This window comes from Enhydra lutris, unplaced genomic scaffold, assembly GCF_002288905.1.
Source record: "Enhydra lutris kenyoni isolate GAN:26980312 unplaced genomic scaffold, ASM228890v2 scaffoldscaffold1, whole genome shotgun sequence".
Taxonomy (NCBI): Eukaryota; Metazoa; Chordata; class Mammalia; order Carnivora; family Mustelidae; genus Enhydra; species Enhydra lutris.
Window position 1 is genome coordinate 13,282,903 of NW_019154085.1, and position 21,680 is coordinate 13,304,582.

At 44.3% G+C, this 21,680-nt stretch overlaps 1 protein-coding gene across 1 annotated transcript in view; it reads right to left on the bottom strand.

Moving 5' to 3' along the window:
* Window positions 1-343: 343 nt before the first annotated feature.
* LOC111145122 (amyotrophic lateral sclerosis 2 chromosome region 12) overlaps window positions 344-21,680 on the bottom strand; it is a 33,622-nt gene continuing 12,285 nt past the window's right edge. The window contains exons 4-15 of the mRNA XM_022499791.1: window positions 20,204-20,252; window positions 18,554-18,687; window positions 17,041-17,134; window positions 16,242-16,303; window positions 14,206-14,303; window positions 13,124-13,176; window positions 11,354-11,453; window positions 9,655-9,758; window positions 6,196-6,258; window positions 3,467-3,556; window positions 3,039-3,148; window positions 344-1,450 (exon numbers count right to left, since the gene is read on the bottom strand). Coding sequence (XP_022355499.1) covers window positions 1,330-1,450; window positions 3,039-3,148; window positions 3,467-3,556; window positions 6,196-6,258; window positions 9,655-9,758; window positions 11,354-11,453; window positions 13,124-13,176; window positions 14,206-14,303; window positions 16,242-16,303; window positions 17,041-17,134; window positions 18,554-18,687; window positions 20,204-20,252 — 1,078 coding nt within the window. The 3' untranslated portion in view covers window positions 344-1,329. The remainder of the gene's footprint in view (window positions 1,451-3,038; window positions 3,149-3,466; window positions 3,557-6,195; window positions 6,259-9,654; window positions 9,759-11,353; window positions 11,454-13,123; window positions 13,177-14,205; window positions 14,304-16,241; window positions 16,304-17,040; window positions 17,135-18,553; window positions 18,688-20,203; window positions 20,253-21,680) is intronic.

Below are 21,680 nucleotides of genomic sequence, written 5' to 3' on the forward strand. Positions count from 1 at the left end.
ATGTGGGACTCGATCCCGGGACCCCGGGATCATGACCTGAGCCGAAGGCAGTCGTCCAACCAACTGAGCCACCCAGGCGTCCCGAAAAAGCTATTTTTAATGTGAAAAACTTTAACACCTTTCTCTTATCACTTCTAAGATCTCTGTATCCATCAAAACCTCATTTTTTTTTTTGCAAATGATACTTTCTCCATTCATGCATAATTTCATTGCTTTCTTTTTTTTTCCACTGCTTTCTTTTTTTTCTATTTTTTCTTTATTTAGTTTATTCTAAATTTATTTTAATAATTCTAAATTTATAAAAAAGTCTTTTTAAACAGATTTTTTCAATACTATTTTTTCAATAATATTTTTAATAGAACAAAATGGAATTTAACTTATTGTTGGCTAGAGATTGGTTTGTTTGTTTGTTTTTTTGTTGTTTGCCATTGGCATCTCACAGGTGGAAAACACTGAGATCACAGGTATGTTTCACTTTAGCCTCCTGATGTTGGCTCACACCGTTGTATTTTCTTAAAAAATGCGTTGCCCATATGTAAAAATTGGGACAGTGTCACATAAAAACCACAATATCTTTTATTTTTTTTAAAAATCAGAATATCTGACCACATCGATCCCATTCCAGTGCTGCCACACAAGAAGATGGGTTCACCCACTCCCCCATACCACCCCATCCCATCCCCTACATTTAGGCTCCTGCCAATTACCATTTACCACTGTGGTTGTTTTTGTGATTATTTTTCCTTATGTCCAGTCCACCTCTCTTATTTATGTTGCCTGCCCTGTGGGGATTTGAATTCTGATAATTATTTAGAGAAGGTGGCAACAATCATCAGAAACTTTTCCCAAATCATAGTTACAGGAAAGATGACTGAGAAATGGAGCAGTGGAGACACACGTAAGAGAAAAGGTTTTTGGAATTGAATCAATTAATTATCATTCTTGCTAGCAAAGTGCCCCAAAGGGACAAAAGCTAAACTTCAAAATGTAGTCAATATTTAATAGGAAGTTCTTCAGATCAGTGTTTTCATAATGAAATCCAGAAATATGGAAGAGAAAATAGTACCTTGCCCAGAGAAAGAGCAGATCCAGATATAGAGAACATCACCTTTCAATGAAGAGTCTTGAAAATCTGTATAATTGAGATGAGAATTCAAACATTCCCAATCACTTAGAAGAAAGCAGATTGTGAAAAGACAAAAGTAGAACCAAGGCATTCCAGGAACTAAACTCATAATACACTTTTTTCCAGAAGACCCCACCAGAGTTCTCTAAGCCTAAAGAGTCAGTGTTCCTGCCATCTTTTGTATGGGAGAGCAACTTTTGGGCTCATAATTCTTGTTTTCCATTGCTGTCATCTTCTAAAATGTCAGAATCGTTCTCATAAATAGAGGTAGACCTCCAAGATCGTTCTTCATAAATTTCTTCATTCTTGGCAATTATTTTTTGCCTGTAAAGAAAGAGAAGACATATCACTACAGAGTCAAAGGGTAGAAGGGCATCGAGGATATATGGGAGGGGGGGAGGGAAATATGGTTTTGTTCCTTCACTGGGGGCAGTTGCACACATTACTTGCAGTGCTTTTGAATTTAGTAAGATATGATATTTATGTTACCAAATTCCCAAATGAGGAATATTCTGCTGAGGGGAAACAGAGTATGCCATCCCAAAATACTCCACCTTGCATATTGATTAGTTTGAATTAAATTTACTTCAGCAACCACCAATACAAGAAAGATACTCTGACCCTCCTTTGTCCCCCTGAAAGTAGGAAAGAAAAATACCTTCCCTGTACCAGAAGGTAAAGAGACATCCTTCTCACCAGAAATAGGGAATTTAGGGCTGAGGAGGCTGTATGAACATCCTTCTTACTTCCTCACTAAATTTACTACCCCGAATCCACACTGCTTTGTCTTGTCAATTCTTTATAAATTTATTGTCTCTTTGTCTAAAAGGTATAAAAGCTGCCCACTTCGGTCACTTCTTTGAATCTCATATTTTTATGAGCTCCTATACATTCAAAATTAAAATTTTTTTTCTCCTGTTAATCTGTCTCATGTCAATTAACTATTAGGCCAGCCAAGCAACCTACAAGGGGAAAAGGGAAAAGCTTTACTCTCCTATACTACCAAATCAATGCAATGAATAACTTCCTTTTACTAAAATATTGACCAAAATTTATCTCAATGATTTAAAATGCATCTTCAGGTAATAATGTAATTTCTGACCTAAAGTTGACTTTCATAGGAACTAAATGCAGCCGTATCTAAGTGTAAACCACCGACACGGAAACCCCTAAACTCTCAGGGGACGTGGTAAAAACTCAGAGCTCCCATGGGTTGTCATGACAGTTTCTAATCATTCATTCATTAAACAAATATTTACAAAACATCTACTATGGATTCCAACTCTATGACGTTCTGGAAGTGGCAAGACTACAGAGACAGTGGAAAGATCAGTAATTGCCAGGAGTTGGGAGGGGAAGCCAAGAATGAATCGGTGGATGGCAGAGGACTTTAGGGATTTAAAAGAGACAAACCATGAGAAATGGTGGGCTCTGAGAGACAAACTGAGGGTTTTGGAGGAGGTGGTGGGGGGTGAGGTGAACCTGGTGGTGGGTATTGAGGGCACATATTTCATGGAGCACTGGGTGTGGTGCGTAAACAATGAATTTTGGAACACTGACAAAAAATTAAAAAAATAAATGAGTTATAAAGGAAAACAAAATAAAATGTATTCACAGAACTGAATAAACTCAGAGACCCTCAGCTAAATTTCATGTGCCATTCTGCATTAAAATGAAGATGTAGGTAAGAGAGAGGAGTCTAGACACATTCCCCAAACCACTTGTGAACTGTGTGACCTTAGCAGGTGAGTTCTCTGTCCAGGCTCTGAGTCAGTATCTCCCTCCGGGAAGTGCCCATGCCTTGACCTTATTAGGGAACACCTGGGTTCATCTTCCTCTATTCCTCACCCAAACTCCCTCCCGCTTTCCAAAGAAAACTCAGCCATATCTTTTTGAGCAGCATCTTTCATACCTTAGATGAATGTTCTCTTCTGTCAGAAGCTGTATGGTATATTTAAACTTTTCTTCAGCTTCGGCAAGCTTGATCTGGAACATTTTCTCCAGATTTCCCACTGTGGCTTTCTGAAGGACATGTAAATTTTATTTACTTATTTTTTTAAAGATTACTTATTTATTTATTTAACTGACAAGGAGAGAGAGAGAGAAAACACACAAGCAGGGGGAATGGGAGAGCGAGAAGCAGACTCCCCACTGAACAGGGAGCCCGATGGAGGGCTCGATCTCAGGACCCGGGATCATGACCTGAGCTGAAGGCAGAGCCACCCAGGCGCCCTGGACATATACATTTTAATAGCATCCAACACAGAGCTATCTGATAGAGCTGCCCAGAGACCTGGATGCCTCAGCACGATCCCCAACCCCACTCCAGCCAGGACTCACCTCTTTCTGAAGTTCCATCTGGGTTTGGTAGAGGGTAGTGTTAAGTGTTTCCAGGATAACAGCTTGTGTATTCAACTCTTCCTCCATGACCTGCGTAAGAAGAAACGGTTTCAGGACAATATGTCTACCCATTTACTCTCTTCTGCAGGGCACCTGGACAAGAAGGTGCAGCATCAACTTTACTCCTTCTCTTACATGGTTCAGTCATTTCATCCTGTTAAATCTATCTCCTCTATGTCTTGCCCATCTATACTACCCTCTGCAGTCTCACTACCTCTGTCTTGGATCCAGCCCTCACCGGAGCTCGTGTGGGTTGTCATAATAGCTCCCAAACAAGTATTTATTAACAGAAAAGGCAAAACTACAGAGACAGTAAAAAGATGAGTGATTGCTGGGGGTTGGGAGGGGAAGCAAGGGATAAACAGGTGGAGGACAGAGGACTTTTAGGCAAAGAAACTACACTGTATGATACTGCAATGGTACATGCGTGCTGTATTTGGTGGCATTTGACAAAACCTACAGAATGGGTAACACAGAGAGAGAACCCTAATGTCAATGATGGACTTTAGTTAAAAGGGATGTATCAATAATGGTTCATCAACTGTAACAATAGGACCACACTAATGCAAGATGTTAATGATAGAGAAAATTGTATGTTTGTGTTGGGGGAGGATAAGAGGTATCTCTGCCCTTTCTGCTGAATTTTTCAGTAAACCTCACATTGCTCTAAAAAAACCAGTCTTTTAATTAGGAAAAAAACCCTCCTGTTGTAGGCAACAGAAGTATTATGGTGAACAAGAAAAATATAATCCCTACTCTTATGGATGTACATTCTAGCGAGGGGGATGTAAAAAATTAGAGTTAATAAAATAATTACAATAATAAATTTAAAACAAACCAAGGATAAGACAGAATATGCAGTGTAAGTTCAGGGAAAGGACAAATGTGGAATCTACATTAGGTAGATGCTGAAGAGACTATAAAAATGAACCCGATGGGTCCCTGCTTTTAGGTGTCAGCTCTGTTTAACTCCTACATGTCCTCAGAGCTCTTCCTGTGGACTAAGTCTCCTCCCAAGATTTATAGACTAGAGAGGTTCCATTACTTACTTACTCCATCACTTACATATTGTGTAAAGCACTGTACCAGCACATTTAGAATTTTTTTTATTCATTTATTCATTCAAAAAATCAGGTGGTATTTATTGGGTTTCTTGATGTGCCAGGCACTGTTCTAGCAACTAGAGATTAGTGGCAGAGAAAACAGACAAAAATCTCTGCCTTCATTGAGTTTATCAGGTTAGACAGTTATAAATCTGCATAGAAAATAAAACAGGAAAAAGGAAGGGTTGGGTGGGTTGTTAAGCCTATAAATAGAGTGGCCCCTTGGAAGTGGCATTTAAGCAAAGACCAGAAAGGTAAGAAAGTTAGTCGTGGATATCTGGGAGACAGCTTCCTAGGAAGAGAGAATGTCAAGTGCAAAGACCTCAAGGTAGAGGATCCTGACATGTTAAAGGGATAGCAATGGGTCCAGTGCCACTGGGGCGGCACGATGGAGGGCAAGCTACAGAAGGAGATGAGGTTGGGGGAAAGAACCACGAGCATGGAGTACGTAGAAAATCCCCAGGGTCAACACAGGATGGGAATAGTTTATTCCCACTAACCAGAGTACACAGAGTATTGGGCAGACTACTCAGAAGGGTATAATCTGTGTGTGGGGGGGAGGGACTAATCTTAGACTACAGACTGCTTTAATTCTGCCTAACAAAGCTTAAAGGTAAGGCTTGGAAATACCAAACTGTTTCTAAGTAACTAAACTGCATCCCAGAACGAAGCACAACCATATTTAAAGGAATACAAAAATATTCAGCACCCAACAAGGTAAACATTCCAATGGTGGGTGTCCAATAAAAAATTACCAGAAATGCAAATAAGGGAGAAAATATGACCACAAATGAGGAGCGAAATCAATTAATGATTTCGAATTAGTAGACAAGGTCGATAAAGCAGTTATTATAATATACTGGGTCTTTCTTGTTCCAAAACCTATCCCTCTACCATGCAGGACATTGAGGGCTGTTTACCCAACAATGATGAGGCCTTGCCTAAGCTTGGAGAGATCATTCCATGATTTTATAAGGGCTAGTCTTTTCCCAAACATGTCCATTCCAGATCCAAGTTAAACTCTCTGTGAAAGAAGAACCACAAGGGGGTTTATGGGTTTGAACAGTTTCTCTTCAGGTGTCTCCCACATGGAACTGCCATAATTTGTCCCAGAAGAACAGAATTCTTTGAAGAAATTGTTGGACATGAGGTACACTCAGAATTTTAAGGAGAGGCTTGGAGTTAAAGTTCCTGGGGGCAGTATTGTATTTTTTAGAGTTTAAAGGAAGAATTTGGTATTCAGAAGTCACGACTCTTGTGGTTTGAGCCTCACTAGAAATGGAGGGCATTTGACACTGAAGATCACACAGCACATTGCTTATAAATTTCTTCAAATTGCTCTAAAAAGATGCTAAGAGCTTTGTTTTACAGATGACTTTGTATTATAGTTCTAAAGTTCTTTTTGACTTGTTGAATCCAGCAAACTCAGCTCTAGGTCTCCGCTCCCCTCCCCCCCCTTTTTTTTGGTTTTGGAAAATTATCATAGATTCCATTTTATTGAGAGTACATAATTTTATTGATGCATTTGTAAGATCCTAATTCCACAGGAAAAATGAAAAAACTTACCTGTTTGGTCTTTCTCAGCTCCTCTAATTGTAAGGTGTCATTTTCATGTTGTTTCAATAGCTCCTAAAAATAATTTTATTTGGAAAGGGTCAGCCCTGGGGTTTCTAGGACTTCTTCTTTTTTTTTTTTTTTTAAGATTTTATTTATTTATTTGGCAGAGAGAGAGATCACAAGTAGGCAGAGAGGCAGGCAGAGAGAGAGGGGGAAGAAGGCTCCCCGCCAAGCAGAGAGCCTGACGTGGGGCTCGATCCCAGGACCCTGATATCATGACCCGAGCCGAAGGCAGAAGCTCAACACACTGAGCCACCCAGGTGCCCCGGTTTCTAGGACTTCTTTCAGAGAATTAAGAAAGTCAGAATAGGATTCTGGAATATATTCACCAAAGTTTAGATATTGGTATAATGAAGCACACTTTATAGACTAATGACATGACACACTGAAGTTAAATTTTGAAAATCTTACTTATGTGCAACCTTGATAGGGTTACTATTGTTGAATATTATTAATATTGTTAAATATTTTGTTCTGTCACAAATTGATCTTTATATTCAGTACAATCCCAGTCAGAATACTTTCTTGACAAACTGATTCTGTAGTTTATATAGAAGGGCCAAAATTACCTTGAAAAACAAGAGCAAAATTAGATTTTTACTCCCTGATTTCAAGCTACAGTAATTGAGACAATGGCTGTCTTGGCCTAGGTATGGACTAATAGTTCAATGGGAGGGAATGGAACAACTAGATATTTATAGAGAAAAAAATGACCTATGACCTCTATCTCACCCCATACATAAAAATTATTCAAAATAGATCACAAAGGGGTACCTGGGTGGCTCAGTCAGTTAAGTGTCTGCCTTCAGCTCAGGTCATGATCCCAGGGTCCCAGGATTGAGTCCTGCATTGGGCTCCCTGCTCAGTAGAGGGTCTGTTTGTCTCTCTCCCTCTGCCCACCCCTCCCCGTTCATGTTCTCTCTCTCTCTCTCTCTCAAATAAATAAATAAATAAAATCTTTAAAAAGAAAACAAAACAAAATGGATTGTAGAATCATAAAAACTAAAATTATAAATCTTTTTTAAAAAGAGAAGATCTTTGTATCCTTGGACTAGGCAACAGTTTCATAGAAAGGACACAAAAAGCTGTAACTTCCCCATAAAAAGGGCGTGATTAATAATTTGGTTTTCATCAAAATAAAAAACTTCCGCACATGAAAAGATAACATGAACAAAATGAAAAGGCAAACCACAGTGTAGGAGACAATGTTTGTAACACATATCTGACAAGGAACTTATATCCACATTACATAAAGTACTCCTACATATAAATAATAAAAAGATAAACAACCCAAGTTTTTTCAAATGGCAAAAGACTTGAACCAACATTTCACAAAAGAAGCAGTACCAAACATAAATTGTTTGGTAAGTATAATTTAAAATATCACCCAACATAGTCCCCAGGGAAACTAAAACTCTAGTGGACTATCACTTCATACTCGTTGGAAGGGTCATGGGATGCCAATATTAGTTGCTGATGATGTGGAGCAACTGGAACTCTTGTATGCTTAAGATGTAAGAGTAAAATGACACAACTACTGTGGCAAATGGCTTGGCAATTTCTTATAAAGTTAAATCTATAACTACCCTAGAAACCAATAATAACACTGCTAGGTATATACCCAAAGGAAAAGAAAAAATGTGTCTATGGAAATACTTGTACAAGGGTGTTTATAAGACCTTTATAAAATGGGGAGGACAGGGCGCCAGGGTGGCTCAGTGGGTGGAGCCTCTGCTTTCAGCTCAGGTCATGGTCTCAGGGTCCTGGGATAGAGCCCTGCATCAGGCTCTCTGCTCAGTGGGGAGCCTGCTCCCCCTCCCCCCACCTCTCTCTGCCTGTCTCTGCCTACTTGTGATCTCTTCTTCTCTGTCAAATAAATAAATAAAGTCTTTAAAAAAATGAAATAGGGAGGACAACCAATGGAAACAACCTAAACCTCCAAAAACAGGAAAATGGTAAACACATTGTGGGGTATTCCTACAAAGGAAAGCTAATGGGCAATAAAAGGTAAGAAATTACTGCTAGAAATAACAAATGGATAAATTTCACAGACACTGTGTTAAGAAAAAAGGAAGCTATATACCAAAGAGTATATACTGCATGATTCCATTTATATAAGCTTAAAAGCAGGTAAAACAATGCTGGTAGGAATCAAAATAGTGGTTGTCTTGGGGCAAGTGTTGAGGGAGATAGGGTTTAAGTGGAGAGGAATACAAGAGCGATTTCTGGGTTGATAAAATGCTCTAGATCTTTATACAGTTGTTGGTTACATGGATGTGTACATTTGTCAAAACTCATCAAATTATATAGTTAGGATCTCTGTGTTTTGTTAAGTGTAAACTATACTTTCATGAGAGAGAGAACGAGAGAGAGAGCGTGCACAGAATTTATAGATTTATCGTTAGCATTACCGGAGAGAAAATAAGAGAGGAAAGGAGGCATGCAGAAGATCAAATCTCTCCCCACTAGAGGACTTGCTCCTTCTTATTCAGATGTCTGAGCTCTCCAGACCCCAGAAACCCTAGCCACACTGCACAGTATATCCTGTAGCCCCATTACTGTTTTTGCTGCTATAGTGAATGCCAGAAATGGGCTTTGACTGGTGAAATTAGTGGCTTTTTAATTAGCATGATGATTGGAAACAGACTCTTAAAAATGGAATATTCTGGGTAGGTATTATTTTAGAGGCATGGTCCACTTTGCAGGAAAAGAGTATAGGAATCTAACAAAACCTTTCAGCTATACCCTCAGACATGGCGTCTAAGTCTTGACCCCTAGATGGTCCTCTGTCTGCTCAGGAGGTGCTCTGGCTGCCTGAGGCTGACTCCAGGAGTTGCAGAATCCTACCCTTGTCATGCCTTTGCAAATAGCTCCAATGAATCTTTCACAGACCTAAAAGCTCAGAGAGCTTGTGGTATCATGGCTTGGGGGCTACTTGCTAATGCAGGTTTGTTTAGTAAATGTCTGCCTGTCCGAGGCCTGTTCTCACCATGACCCAACAGCAGTATCAAGGTGGTGAAAGAGTAATGAACAGGAGTGGCTCACCCTCACCCCCTGTGACTTTGAGGTAGCTCCTCTTTACTCCGAGCTGTACATGAACCAAACTTGCTTAGTTTAACTTGCTCCACTGCCCTTTCTCTTCATCTCCAGCCAAGGATGAGAAAAAACATTCATCTTCGATGAATATTCATCATTCAATGGTAATTGACCACCATCGATGGTGGGAAGACCGTCTAGATAAGGACAGCAAGACTGCCAGTCTACTTGCATATATTTCCAGGGAAGCTGGGAAAGGAGGAATAAGCCCATAAAGACCAAAAGCTTGACTAATTCCAGAGGCACCCCCGGAACCGGATGTCTCACTGAGGCTGCACCTTCAACCCCTCATGTACTTTGGGCCTAAGTTACCTCCTTCTCGCGAATGAAGTTCTCAAAGACAGCACTGTAGGAGTCATTTATTTTCTTCTTTTCTTCTATTGACTCTAACTCAAACTTTCTTGTCATTTTATGTTCTGCAGAGGTGAGAAGAAATTACATGCATGAGTAAATGTGGGGAAAGCAAATGCAGAGAGAAACTCAAAATGTTTAAAGATAATAGAAATTCCAGACTGGGTCAAACGCAAGTTCCTTTCAGCCTGGAGTTCGGCTTCTGACGCTCACCTGGAGATGCTTGGGAGTCAGGTGAACATGGTGGTGGTTTTCAGGGATGTCAGCCATATGGGGTTTACCCCAATGTCTCTGATTTTTCTGTGGGTATATAATTTATTCTAGATCTGTTGCTTATTGTTTTGTCCATTCCCACTGCCGAAGTAACCAATATGCTTTCTTCAATATCCTTACCTTAAAAGACAGCTTTTGGCTAATGGGACTTCTCCAGCAATAACCTTTATTCTGTACTTAGCCCTAGGGTAGAGATAGGCTTAAACTGTTTCTGGCACAAGGGAGCTTGCCAACGGAGGCCCAGGAACAAACAGGGAGTAGTAGGGGGTAGTAGGAAGGGGTAAGGCGCTGATGCAAATTTCTTCTGGGATGGATGGGGAGGCAACCTCTAGGTTCACAGGATGGGTCTGGGCTGGGCTACACTGTGTGTAGTTAAAATCGACTTTTTTCAAAACAGAGTGAACATATTAGATTTTGACAACATGGAATGAGTATAGCATGGGTGCTATAAATCTAGAAGATGATAGGGTCATGCTACACCAGGTCCTAGGTAAAGCCTTGAACAGGGGCAGCTCTGCATTCCTTCCCTCAGCCTTAAGGCCAGGGTCTTCATGCTGCCTTCTGGCAGTCAGAGTCCCCCCCTGGGCTGGCAATGGCCTTGAGGGGTAACTTTCCCAGGGGGTTTCTGAATTTAAATGAGTAATTTGTTGAAATCAACCAAATCTGATACAAATTGGGTTGAGGTAGGATGTGGTACAAGTTTGTAGAAGCCCTACTCCTACCTCAACCAGTCCTCTAGGTTGGGGATCAGAGTCTCCATAAATTCCTCTCTCCTTTTTCCATTTATGAAGATGCTTGGTGGGGGTAGAAGTCTCATCTATAAATCACTTTCTATTATCCAAACTCTGCTAGGTGTTGGAAATACTAAAAATATATAGTAATATATAAATGTATCAAATCAACACATTGTACATGCAATGTTATATGTCAATTGTGTCTCAGAGATTGAGATTCTTTCAGGGGAGAAGGGGGGATGTGGGAATCCAGAGGCTCTCAGTATAATGATTGTGTTTTCCCTCCCCCAACAAGTGAGTGTTTGAAACTCTAATTCAAGAACATCTTTTCTGAACTTTGGGGTTACTTGTATCCAGGTAACAAGTCAACACTGCTACAGATGTCCCAGAATGTGCTCCAGCTCATGATGGCCAAGCTTGGCACAAGTGAGCTTTGGAAGGTACAGGCTTAGACCCTCAAGTGGCTGCACTTTATAAAGACTCTATCCTTGTTGTCACTTTCTTGAAAACTCTATGTACCTTGATTCAGGAGTCCAGCCATGTGGCCGTCACCCTTAGTGGATCTGAGGCTGCCTTTCTCAAGTTGAGACCAAACTTAAAGGCAGGTTTTTGGGTACATGTGCCATCCAAAAGATAGAAGTTTCTGTACTCACTCTGCTGTAGCAGGATCTTTTCCCGCTCCAACTTCTCCTCCCTCTCCCAGTCCGCCTTCTTCTTTGACCACTTGTCCTCCATTTCATCATAAATGCTGTCCTGTGGAGGCACAAAGGCACCATGAAGAAAAGTGTCCTGAGAAAGGCTGCACACCAGCTCCAGGCACAGCACAGGGCCCTTTGCAGCTTCCCTCACCTGGAATGCTTGCTAGGAGTCCCTCTATGTGTGGCTGGTGGCAGCAAATTTTAGCCCAGCCCATCTGGGAGCCTGCAGAACCCTTGAAGTCAAGGGCAAGTTCTGCATGGTGTCTGTCCCACTGGAACTGGCTTTTCTTTGAAGACAGGTAGGATTCTCCTGTCAAAGATTCACACGTCAGCTCCCTCTGAGCCACGAATCACCCATCAGTAGCCCATGAGGAAGCAGGGGAAATGCCTAATGGTTAATTTGGACACTTAGAAAACAGTGGCATGTTTTTCAGAGTGTGTTTATTTTTCCTTAGCAAATCTAACTTCCTTCGTGGTTGAGGTTAAATAAGCCAAAAGGATGCCAGTCCTATTGGCTGGCGCAGACTTCATGGGATTGGGACTTCAGGAGGAAGAAGGCCTAGAACATCGATGTTGCTGGTAAGGTCTCAGGACTCTGAGCCCCCCTTTTCTCCAGGTTAGTGGTACAAATCACACTGGGACCAGGCATCAGAACCTATTTGTAATTATTTGTGGCCATTTTGATAAAGGTTCTCTCTCATCATTTTCAAGACTGGTGAGCAGCTCAGTTTCCATAGAGGTCAAGCTTTCTGGTGAGGTCCAGACTGAAGCAAACATAAGGCCTAGGAAATTGGGGTATCAACCTGATGCTTTCCTAGGCCTTCTTCTATGACGTCTTTCCTGACTGTACCAAGATATATCTTGAAAAACAAGTTTTACATAGAAGATCAAAAGTGAAACTGAATGGTAAATAGAATTTCAGATGTGGTGCTGGTGCTTAACTTGGTTCTTTCCTTATATAGAGTGGTTAACTGTCCTTGTTTGTTTGAGACTAAGTTGTGTCCCAAGTCTCTGAACTTTCAATGCTACAATCTGGAAAGTCCCGGGGAAACCATGACCAGTTGGTCATGATAAAATGGGGGTTTGCTGCCTCAGCCTGTCCTGTCTGCTCCTCACCCCTCCACTCTCTCACCCCTAGGAAGAAATCACGGCCTGCTTCCCCATGGCTCCATCAGATTAGCTGATTTAAATGAAAGAGTTATATTCTGAGATGGCTAGAGCATACCATCTTCTGCTCATGGGGGTGGGGTGGGGTGCAGCGATAGAGTCTTTTTGGATTGCAATTTGGCCAAATGTATCAGAGGCCTTTAAAGTGTTTATCTTTTTTGACCCAGCACTCTACTAAAATCAAAGCTATTACCAAGTACGAACACGAAGAGCGGTTGTCTTGGGGTGGTGATTAATTCCTTTTTGTTGTTGTAGTTGGTTTTTGTATTTCCATTTTCTAAAAAACAATGAGCAGGTATGACTTTTGTAATTACAAACATATTTTTCAGTGGGCTTCCTTAGGGTCTGAGAGACTGACTTGTCTCCCATGGAAACCACCACAGTCCACAGTTCACTCCTCTCCCTGGGTGTATTCAGTGTCACCCAAGTCCAGGGATGCTGGGAATCTCGGGACATGATTTTCTGGGCAAGAGTTCTAGACTTAGCCTGCTGTCATCAGCCAGGAATGAGCCTTGCCTCTGTTCCTCTCATTATCCACCAAGGAGCTCTGAATCTCACCTGATACATATGAAACATATTCTTCAAATACTTATATTCCTTTCCCATCTCATCTGGACAAAAGGAAAACAACAGGGTCATCATCAGTCCTCCGAAACGCATGTTTTCAAATTCAAGTATGAGCTCTCTTGTACACCTTCTTCACCTCAAAACTCATCCTCTATGTGTTAAAACCATCTTGTACCTAGGAATCCCTCTGGAAGTTTATTAGAAATCCAGGTGCCTGACCCACTCACCCCCACCCCCCAACTCCGGCCAAACCTACTGAATTGAGGTCTCAGAGGAGAGGCCACCTGTGGATAATATGCTTCTCAGGTGATACTGATACAAACCAATCGTGAGAACTAATCCCCAGGGGTAAACCGACATCTTGGGGGGAAAGAGGAGCAAAACCTTGTAGTATGCATCTGCTTCTCCCTTTTTAAAATAATGTTTCCTAGTGTACATCGCTTTTGAAAATGATAAATGTTCTCTTTAGAAAACTGGGAAGCCAGCGAGCTATAAATATCCTCTTTTAAAAATGTAAGGCAAAGGAAAGAGAGATTCTAGAATTTCTCCTTCTCCCTGTGGAGATTAGTCTACAGCCTCAGAATTCTGAAGGATATATATTTTGCCCTTCCTAAGGGCAGCAGAAATCATGGGATAAATGGCCAACATGACCCTTATGTATTGTAAGGCCATACAAATCATAGTGTGTCTGTTAAAATATAATGAAACACCATCATTTTACAGGTGAGGTCACTTGCTGAATTATAATATTATATTTATAGAATTAAAAAATATATTTTAAAAAGTGCTTTCACATTCTTATCTCTCTGATGAAGGCAGGCACTATTGCCCTCAATTCCTAGATGGGATAAATGAGATTAAGGAACTTGCTCAGATCCCAGCACTTGGTCACAACCCAGTCTATCTCCTGGGTGGGAGAGGGACACTGGTGACGTGGTTTCCCTCTTTCCAGTTTCATTCTCAGTCACTTGCCCTCTCGGAGCTATAGGAGGGTGTCTGGAAAGCCTAGCCACAGCCCATCCACGGCCCTGCTCACCCTCTTGCCCTTCACCAGGTCATTGTCCAGACAGTACCTAGTTTTTCCTGGGCAGCCAGCTTCTCTGCCTTCAACGATGCTTTGTAGCTGTTCTCCAACTGACTGAGCTCTGCTGCGTGAGCTTCTTTGAGTTCCCTGTGTGACCCGGGGATAGGGCTACTGTCATTAACCAGTGAAAAGAAGTCTAGAGCTGAGCGGTTACACTTGGGGGATCCTACCTTCCCTCCCTCACACAGGAAGCTGTGGGCAGCCTGCAGGGCCCTCACTTCCTGAAGCGTTTCTCCTGGCATCACCCAGAAAAAGGTGAGGCAGCCAGTTTTTACCAACCATTATTTTGAATGGAGCCAGTGGGGGGCCATGACTCCCTGCTAACAGCTCAGTCTTTGTTTATGGCTGTCTTGGGAAACTGTGGGCTGCATTAGCATCCAGGATAATCTTAGAGCCCAAGTCTCTCAGTCTCTCTCTCTCTCTCTCTCTTTTTAAAAAAGATTTATTTATTTAATTTGGGGGGAGAGGGCGTGGGAGAGGGAGAGAGAGAATTCCAAGCAGACTCCCCACTGAGCACAGAGTTCAGGGCAGGGCTTGAATCTACCACCCCAAGAGCATGACCCCAGCTGAAAGCAAGAGTCAGGTTGCTTAACTGACTGAGCCACCTGGGTGCCCTGAGCCCAAGGTCTCTTTAACCTCCATTCCAGAAGCAGAAGTTGGCAGTGGTCAAGGTGAGTGTTAAAGTGAAAGGCTATATGAGCTGTCAAGCCAAGAGAAGACGTGGACGAACATTAAATGCAACTTAGTAAGTGACCAAAGCCAATCCATGAAGCCTACATGCTGTACAATTCCAGCTGGATGACATTCTGGAAAAAGCACAGCTAGGGAGACAGTGAAAAAATCAGCGGTAGCCAAGGGCTGGTGGGGAGGGGGTGATGAATGCGCAGAACACAGGGGAATCTTTAGAGGCAGTGAAACTACTCTAATGGTCCAATAATGGTGGACACTGTCAATATACATTTGTCAAGACCTATAGAATACACAACAGGAGTGAACTCTAGAGTCAACTACAGACTCTGGCTGATCATCGTGTGTCCATGTAGGTTCATCAGTTGTAACAAACGCCCCCCAGGGGTGCAGGGAGATTACTCAGGTTGTGGGGCTGTGGGCTTAGGCTGTCCATGGGAATTGGTTGTACTTTAGGTTCTATTTTACTATGAACCTAGAACTGCTCTAAAAAATAATGAAATCTGGGGCGCCTGGGTGGCTCAGTGGGTTAAGCCTCTGCCTTCAGCTCAGGTCATGATCTCAGGGTCCTGGGATCGAGCCCCACATCAGGCTCTCTGCTCAGCAGGGAGCCTGCTTCCCCCTCTCTGCCTGCCTCTCTGCCTACTTGTGATCTCTCTCTCTCTGTCAAATAAAAAAAAAAAATGAAATCTATTATAAAACAAATAAGTTACTTATTATTTTTTGAAAGTCAATCTATGACTCAACCATGTGTTGAGCTGGTGGCTCTGGGACCCAGCGCATGGGCGCTTTGGAGGTTTCCTCACCCACACAGACGATACACCTCCTTTTACTTTCCATTGGCTTGTCTTTGAGGCTCTAGTTCCTCTCCCTCGCATACCTTCTTCCTGTTCTGCCCACATCCTGGGAGTAGCCAAGAACAGTAGAGATGAAAGGACCAAAAAAAAAAAAAAAGAAAAGAAAAAAAAAGAGAGAGAGAGAGAGAAAGAGGGGGAGGAAGCAAGAGAGGCAGGGGAAACAGGAGGCGGCGCCTAGGCTGAGAATAGCTATTGTTGGCCACAGAAGTCTCAAGGAGAACAAAAAATGACACTCTTCAGCAAGCAACAGAAAGGGAGATGATTGAAAGGAAGTCATGGGATGAGAAAGTGCGACACCAGGAAAAACCTTCTCTGTGCTACATTTTGGTGGCTTCAAATCAAACCATCCTGCCCCTTTCCCCCCACCTCCGCCCACCCAGCTCCATGGGGGCGATGTCTAAAATCCCAGTGAGCTGACATCCTGCAGGGAAGCAGAAGGCTTAGAGCCTTCAGCCCAGAGGGCTCGTGCCAGACAGCATACCTGTTCTTGTTTTCGAAGTTCTCCTGCATCTCCGCACAGTGGAGAGCCATTTCATCCGAGAGCTGCAAACAAGGCCGGCATTAATGATGCAGGATCGAGGACCCCACTCCCATGCAATCTGCAATTTCTGAGAAACCTTCCCGTCCATGGGGTAGGCTGTACCCCTCTGCCTCCCCTGTTTGTGTGGGGCCATCCTAGACAGCACGGCACTACTGAGGGGCCGGCCTGCTGGGCAGTCAACCTTCATAAGTGGGTTTCAATGACCACCAGCAAGTAGGGTGTGGGGGAGGCTGCTTTCGAGCATTGCCAGGTTTCTCCCTCCAGCCCAGGCCAACAGGCACCCCTGCTGGAGGTGGGGAAGACAAGACTGGTATAACGGATGGTAAAATCCAAAGGAAGGGTCACCAAAATCCCAGGAAACACGGAGAGCGCAAGCTGACGTCCGCAGATTCCGAAGGGGGTTTGGCAATTTTAACAGCAGCAGGAAGTGGGAACTGGAGGCTTCTGGGCCAATATGGGACCACAGTGGATGCATTAGTGGCACTGTTGGCACGAGGAAGAGCCTTAGCATGCCCTGATGTTGCACTAGCCACAGCAAACCTGAGGGGAAATGGCCAGCACCCCCTGGTGTGGTTTTAGTGGCAGTGAACACAATGGAGGCACCTGAAGAGGTCCTGGAGATTGAGTTAGCTCCCAAAAGTGCAGTGCTTGGCGTCTGGCCGGGACTATGGCAGCCGATCTGAAAAAGCGGGTCTTCCCCTCTCCCATAGAGATGTCGGCTAACTCAAGGATCACTCACCAGTTTCTGGGCAGACTGATGGTCTCTGTTCATTTGCTCAATGATCACGGTCAGCTCTGAGATCTGCTCTTCTAGGTCAGTAATGATATCAACCCTACAGGACAAATCGTCCTTCCATTACCCACAGAGTTTCCATTCCATGACGGTCAGGCACCTCCCTGTCTGCGACTGTCTGCCCTGGTGAGAGCCAGGCCATGTTGTGCACTGGCTGCCTTATCATGGGGCCAGGGCCAGGGGTGGAAAGGTAGTCCAGGAGAGGACATTGGGAAACATGGTGGTTGAGCCTCAGACTCAGCTCTTTTGGGTAAGCTAGCCTAAAGCGGGGGGCATGGGAGGAAGTCGGGGGGAGGAGTGGATTGGTTACCTGTTGACTAGAAAGGAGAATGTCAGAAATTTGTGAGGGTTTGACCTTGATTCAGTAATGACAGTTGAAATGGAAGAGGAAGAATTCGGAGGATGGGGAAATGGGAAGGTGGGGGATGGGACCGATACTGCCGGAGTCACAGACAAGGAATGGTTTGCACATGGGACAAGGAGGTGATTTCAGAGCACGGCCTTCATGATAGAGAACTATGTTCTGTGTTTCTGAATCTGAAGCCTCCATGATGTCGGGAAGTTATTTATCTCTGTTTGGTTGAGCTGGAGTAGACGACAGTGGGCAGTACTGTGCGCAGAGCGGCAGAATGAGGTCCTCCATTCAAGAGAGAGAGGATGTGGGAGGAGACAGGGAAGGAGAGACATGAATGAGATCCAGGAGGTTGAGCGGATGTGGGAGCTGATTTTACACAGCACTGGAATATAGAGTGGGAAGGGTCTGAATGACAGAGCAGACGGCACCACGCTCAACGGGGGTGGGCCCAGCGGGAGTCTTCCACATGGTGCCTCACGGAGCCATGAACTGAGTGAGATCTTCGGGCATAATAAGAAAGAGATGCATCTCAGCCCCTCTGAAACCCTGACTTGACTCTTACTTTTTCCCTTTCCAAATTCAGACTGTTTTATGAATATGTCATCTGCTTGTCTCTCTAGGAACAAGTGCTTTCCTTTGGGACAAATTATCCTACAGCCAGTCATTTTTCAGATCAGTTTCCTGATTTGAGCTTCAACCTGTCTTGAATGGGATCGGGCAGAGAGGTGGGGCGTGGAGACGAGCTCGCAGGGATGGCGAGTGAAGTGACCTTGCACTACCTTCAGAACAGGGACTGGGTACACGGGGTGTGGAAGTTAGGGGCTTCTCCCTGAGGCCAGGCCAAGCCCAGCAGGGATAGCCCTGAGAAACTGGATATATATTGGTCCAAGGATATTACCTGGAAAAAAATTTTTTAAAGATTTTTAATTTATTTATTCCACAGACAGAGATCACAAGTAGGCAGAGGGGCAGGCAGAGAGGGAAGGGAAGCAGGCTCCCTGCCGAGCAGAGATCCCGATGCGGGGCTCCATCCCAGGACCCCGGGATCACGACCCAAGCCGAAGACGGAGGCCTCAGCCCACAGAGCCACCCAGGCGCCCCTACCTGGAAATTTTGATTTTGTCCATGATCTCTGACTTCAACTGCTTTTTCTTCTCGAACATTTCATCTCCCAAGGTGACAGAAATCTGCTCCCTATTTCGAATGAGGCGATAGCCAGGTGACACATTTATCACTTCCTGGGCATCAAGGTGGAAGGTGAGATAATATTGTAGACTTGGAGCGCTGAGATGCCTCCAAAGCTTCCACTAGAGTGCTACTCACATCTCAAGCTAGAGACAGGACGTGGGATTCCCGAGCCGCGTCCCTCCTGTGCCCTTCCCCAAATACCACTCCCCCTCATGCCTCCAGCCTGGATGTCTCTCCCGAGATCCAGTTGCAAGACTCAAGTGGTTTGTGGATGTCCTCAGAGATCCCTCAAGCTCAACATGGGCACAGCCCTACGGAGGACGCCCCACTTGGTACTGCTCCAACCCTGTGCCTCGTCTGTGTTCTCCACACGGCTGGAGGCCAGGAGGCTGTCAGGTGCCCTGGAGATTGCTCACTTTTTGGAACTAGACAGGTCTGTGTTCAAATCCTGGCTCTGCACCCAACCACAGTTATCTGTGTGCCTCAGTTTCTTCATCAGAAAAGGATGAGGAAAATATAACTCTTCCTCAAAGGACTTTTGTGAGGAATGCCAAGGTAACACGAGAAAATGTCTAGCACAGTCATGAAAATAAACAAACAATCATGCCTATTTTAGTCCGTTCTTCTTCTGTTCTCCACTAGATCAAAGTCAGGAATCTGGCAGGGCTCCCAGCCAGCAGGGGCCAGGATAAGACTGTAGCTTCTCGAGTTGTGCAGGACAGCCCTAGCCACCCCCGGCCCTATCATTGTTATCTCTTAAATATATCCCAGCTTCCTTTTCTCCTCTCTGCACTCCTGCACCTGGCAGAGCCCGGGGCCACCTTCATCCTTCTCTGTGGCTTTGGCCATACCTTCCCAGTTGGCCTCTCTGCCTTCATTCTAGCTCCCCTAACATTCATCAGCCTCTCCATCTGGAGGGCAATTACATTATTATTTTTTCCTCACTATTAAGGAACTGCACGATTTTTGTTTAAGGGGAGAAAAAAGAAAATAGATAAAACCAGAAAGTACTCGTAAAAAGCATCAATAATATCCCATCAGCTAATGTTTGTTTCTAGAAGGTAAATCTTACCTGGTGCTGGGCCTATGTCAGACCTGCAAAGCATCCCAGACACCTGAAGGATGAGGCCCAAACTCCTGGGCAGCCACAGAGATCCTTCTGGGTTTAGTCCCCATCTCTTTCTGCAGCAGGGTCCTGGCCCTGCCCCCCTCGAGTGCCCTGGTGCACCTCCCCTGGCATCTGTGTGCTCCCAAGTGTGGCAGCAGGATTCTGACATGTGGGCATGAGTCTGGACCGGTTGTCTGTCTGGGTTCCTGGGAACACTCTCCTTGCCCTACACAAGGCAGTAGAGAGTGGTAATTAGACGCTCTCTCTCGGGTCTGGCTGAGATGAGTTCCAGTCCTTTTCTGCCACTTACCAGCTATGTTATATGCAATAAGGACAGCCCCTCCTCAGAGGATCGGTGCAAAGATTGATGAGGTAGGTACGTGTGAGAGGCCTATGCCTGCATACAGCAGGCACTCCATAAATGTCAGTCCCACTGCCCTCTGGGTGTTTTTACTCACAGTAGGTAATGCAGTGCTCTCCTCTTGGTTTCCTAAATGGACCGTCACTCTGCAAGAGGAAGGCGTGCTCAAAAAAGCACCCAGGGAGCAAGGAAAAGTTCAAAGCTTAGAAGCTACACCCTGACCCCACCCATCTGTAAAAAGTGACAGAGCCAGAATGATCTCTGAGGCCCCTTTCAGCTCTCAAAATGTTCCACTCGGGGGACTAGGGAATGTCCTAGGGACTAGGACCCTGTATACCGGCCCAGGGATCAGTACACACTGTGATCAAAATGCAGGTAGTAAAAAATGGGGAGTTGACTAGTCATGCCTATTAGATCCACTCCTAGGATAAGAGCCAGGAGACTCAGGCACACGTTAGGGACATTTACATTATCTGCCCAAGGGCCTTTCTTATTTGCCCCGGAAATGAATGATATGGGACCTGAAACAGGGAAGAGAATTCAGCATAAGCAAATGGCTACTATTCTGAGATCTGGTGTTAATCCTCGTCATAATTAGCTGTTGTATTCAGGTGCAGGAACATGAAGGTAACAGGCGCCCCCCTATCAAGCTGTAAGGGAGCTCACCGGGAGGCTGAAAGACTGGAACAAGGGTAACGAGCTTCTGATGTGCTCAAGAATAGTGAGAGCCAGGGCCTCTCCCCTCTGCCTCAACACATACATACACACACACACCACACACGACACACACCCACCTACACACACCTTCAGGCAACTGCTGCGAAGAGAGACAAATGAAGCCTGCTCTAGGAGTTCCGTTTTCCCCCCTACAATCAACACAAACACTGTATCTTTAAGGGCTGTGGAGTGGTTACCATGATGTGTGACTGTTCCCAAGTGTGCTGGGTGTGGGTATGGGGTTGGGAGGATTTTTCCTGGTGGAAAAATCTACCGGGTTTAATAAAGTCTGGTTTTGATCCCACATCTCCCACCCTGGAAAGGGGACTCCAGAGAGACCCTGATGACTCTCTTGAGAAAAACAGCCCAAGGATTTGTCTACTCTAGATATGACCACCAAACTTTTATTTTAGCTGGCAAAAACATTACTCCTTGTAAAAAATGGGCACGAGTGCACAATATACATTAATAATATAACAGGGCTCACAGGCAATTTAAAAGATTTAAAACCACTGGGGCAACTGGGTGGCTCAGTTGCTTAAGTGTCTGACTCTTGGTTTCAGCTCAGGGTTTCATCTCAGGGTTGTGAGATCAAGCCCCGAGTTGGGCTTCACACTCAGTGGGGAGTCTGCTTGGGATTCTCTCTCTCTGTCTGCCTTTTCTACCACCCCCACATGCTCTCTCTCTCTTTCTCTGAAATAAATTTTTGGGACGCCTGGGTGACTCAGTCGGTTAAGCGTCAGCCTTCAGCTCAGTTCATGATCTCAGGGTCCTGAGCCCCTGTCGGGCTCCCTGCTCAGTGAAGAGCCTACTTCTCCCTCTGTCCCTCACCCCTGCTTGTGAGCTCCTGCTCTTTC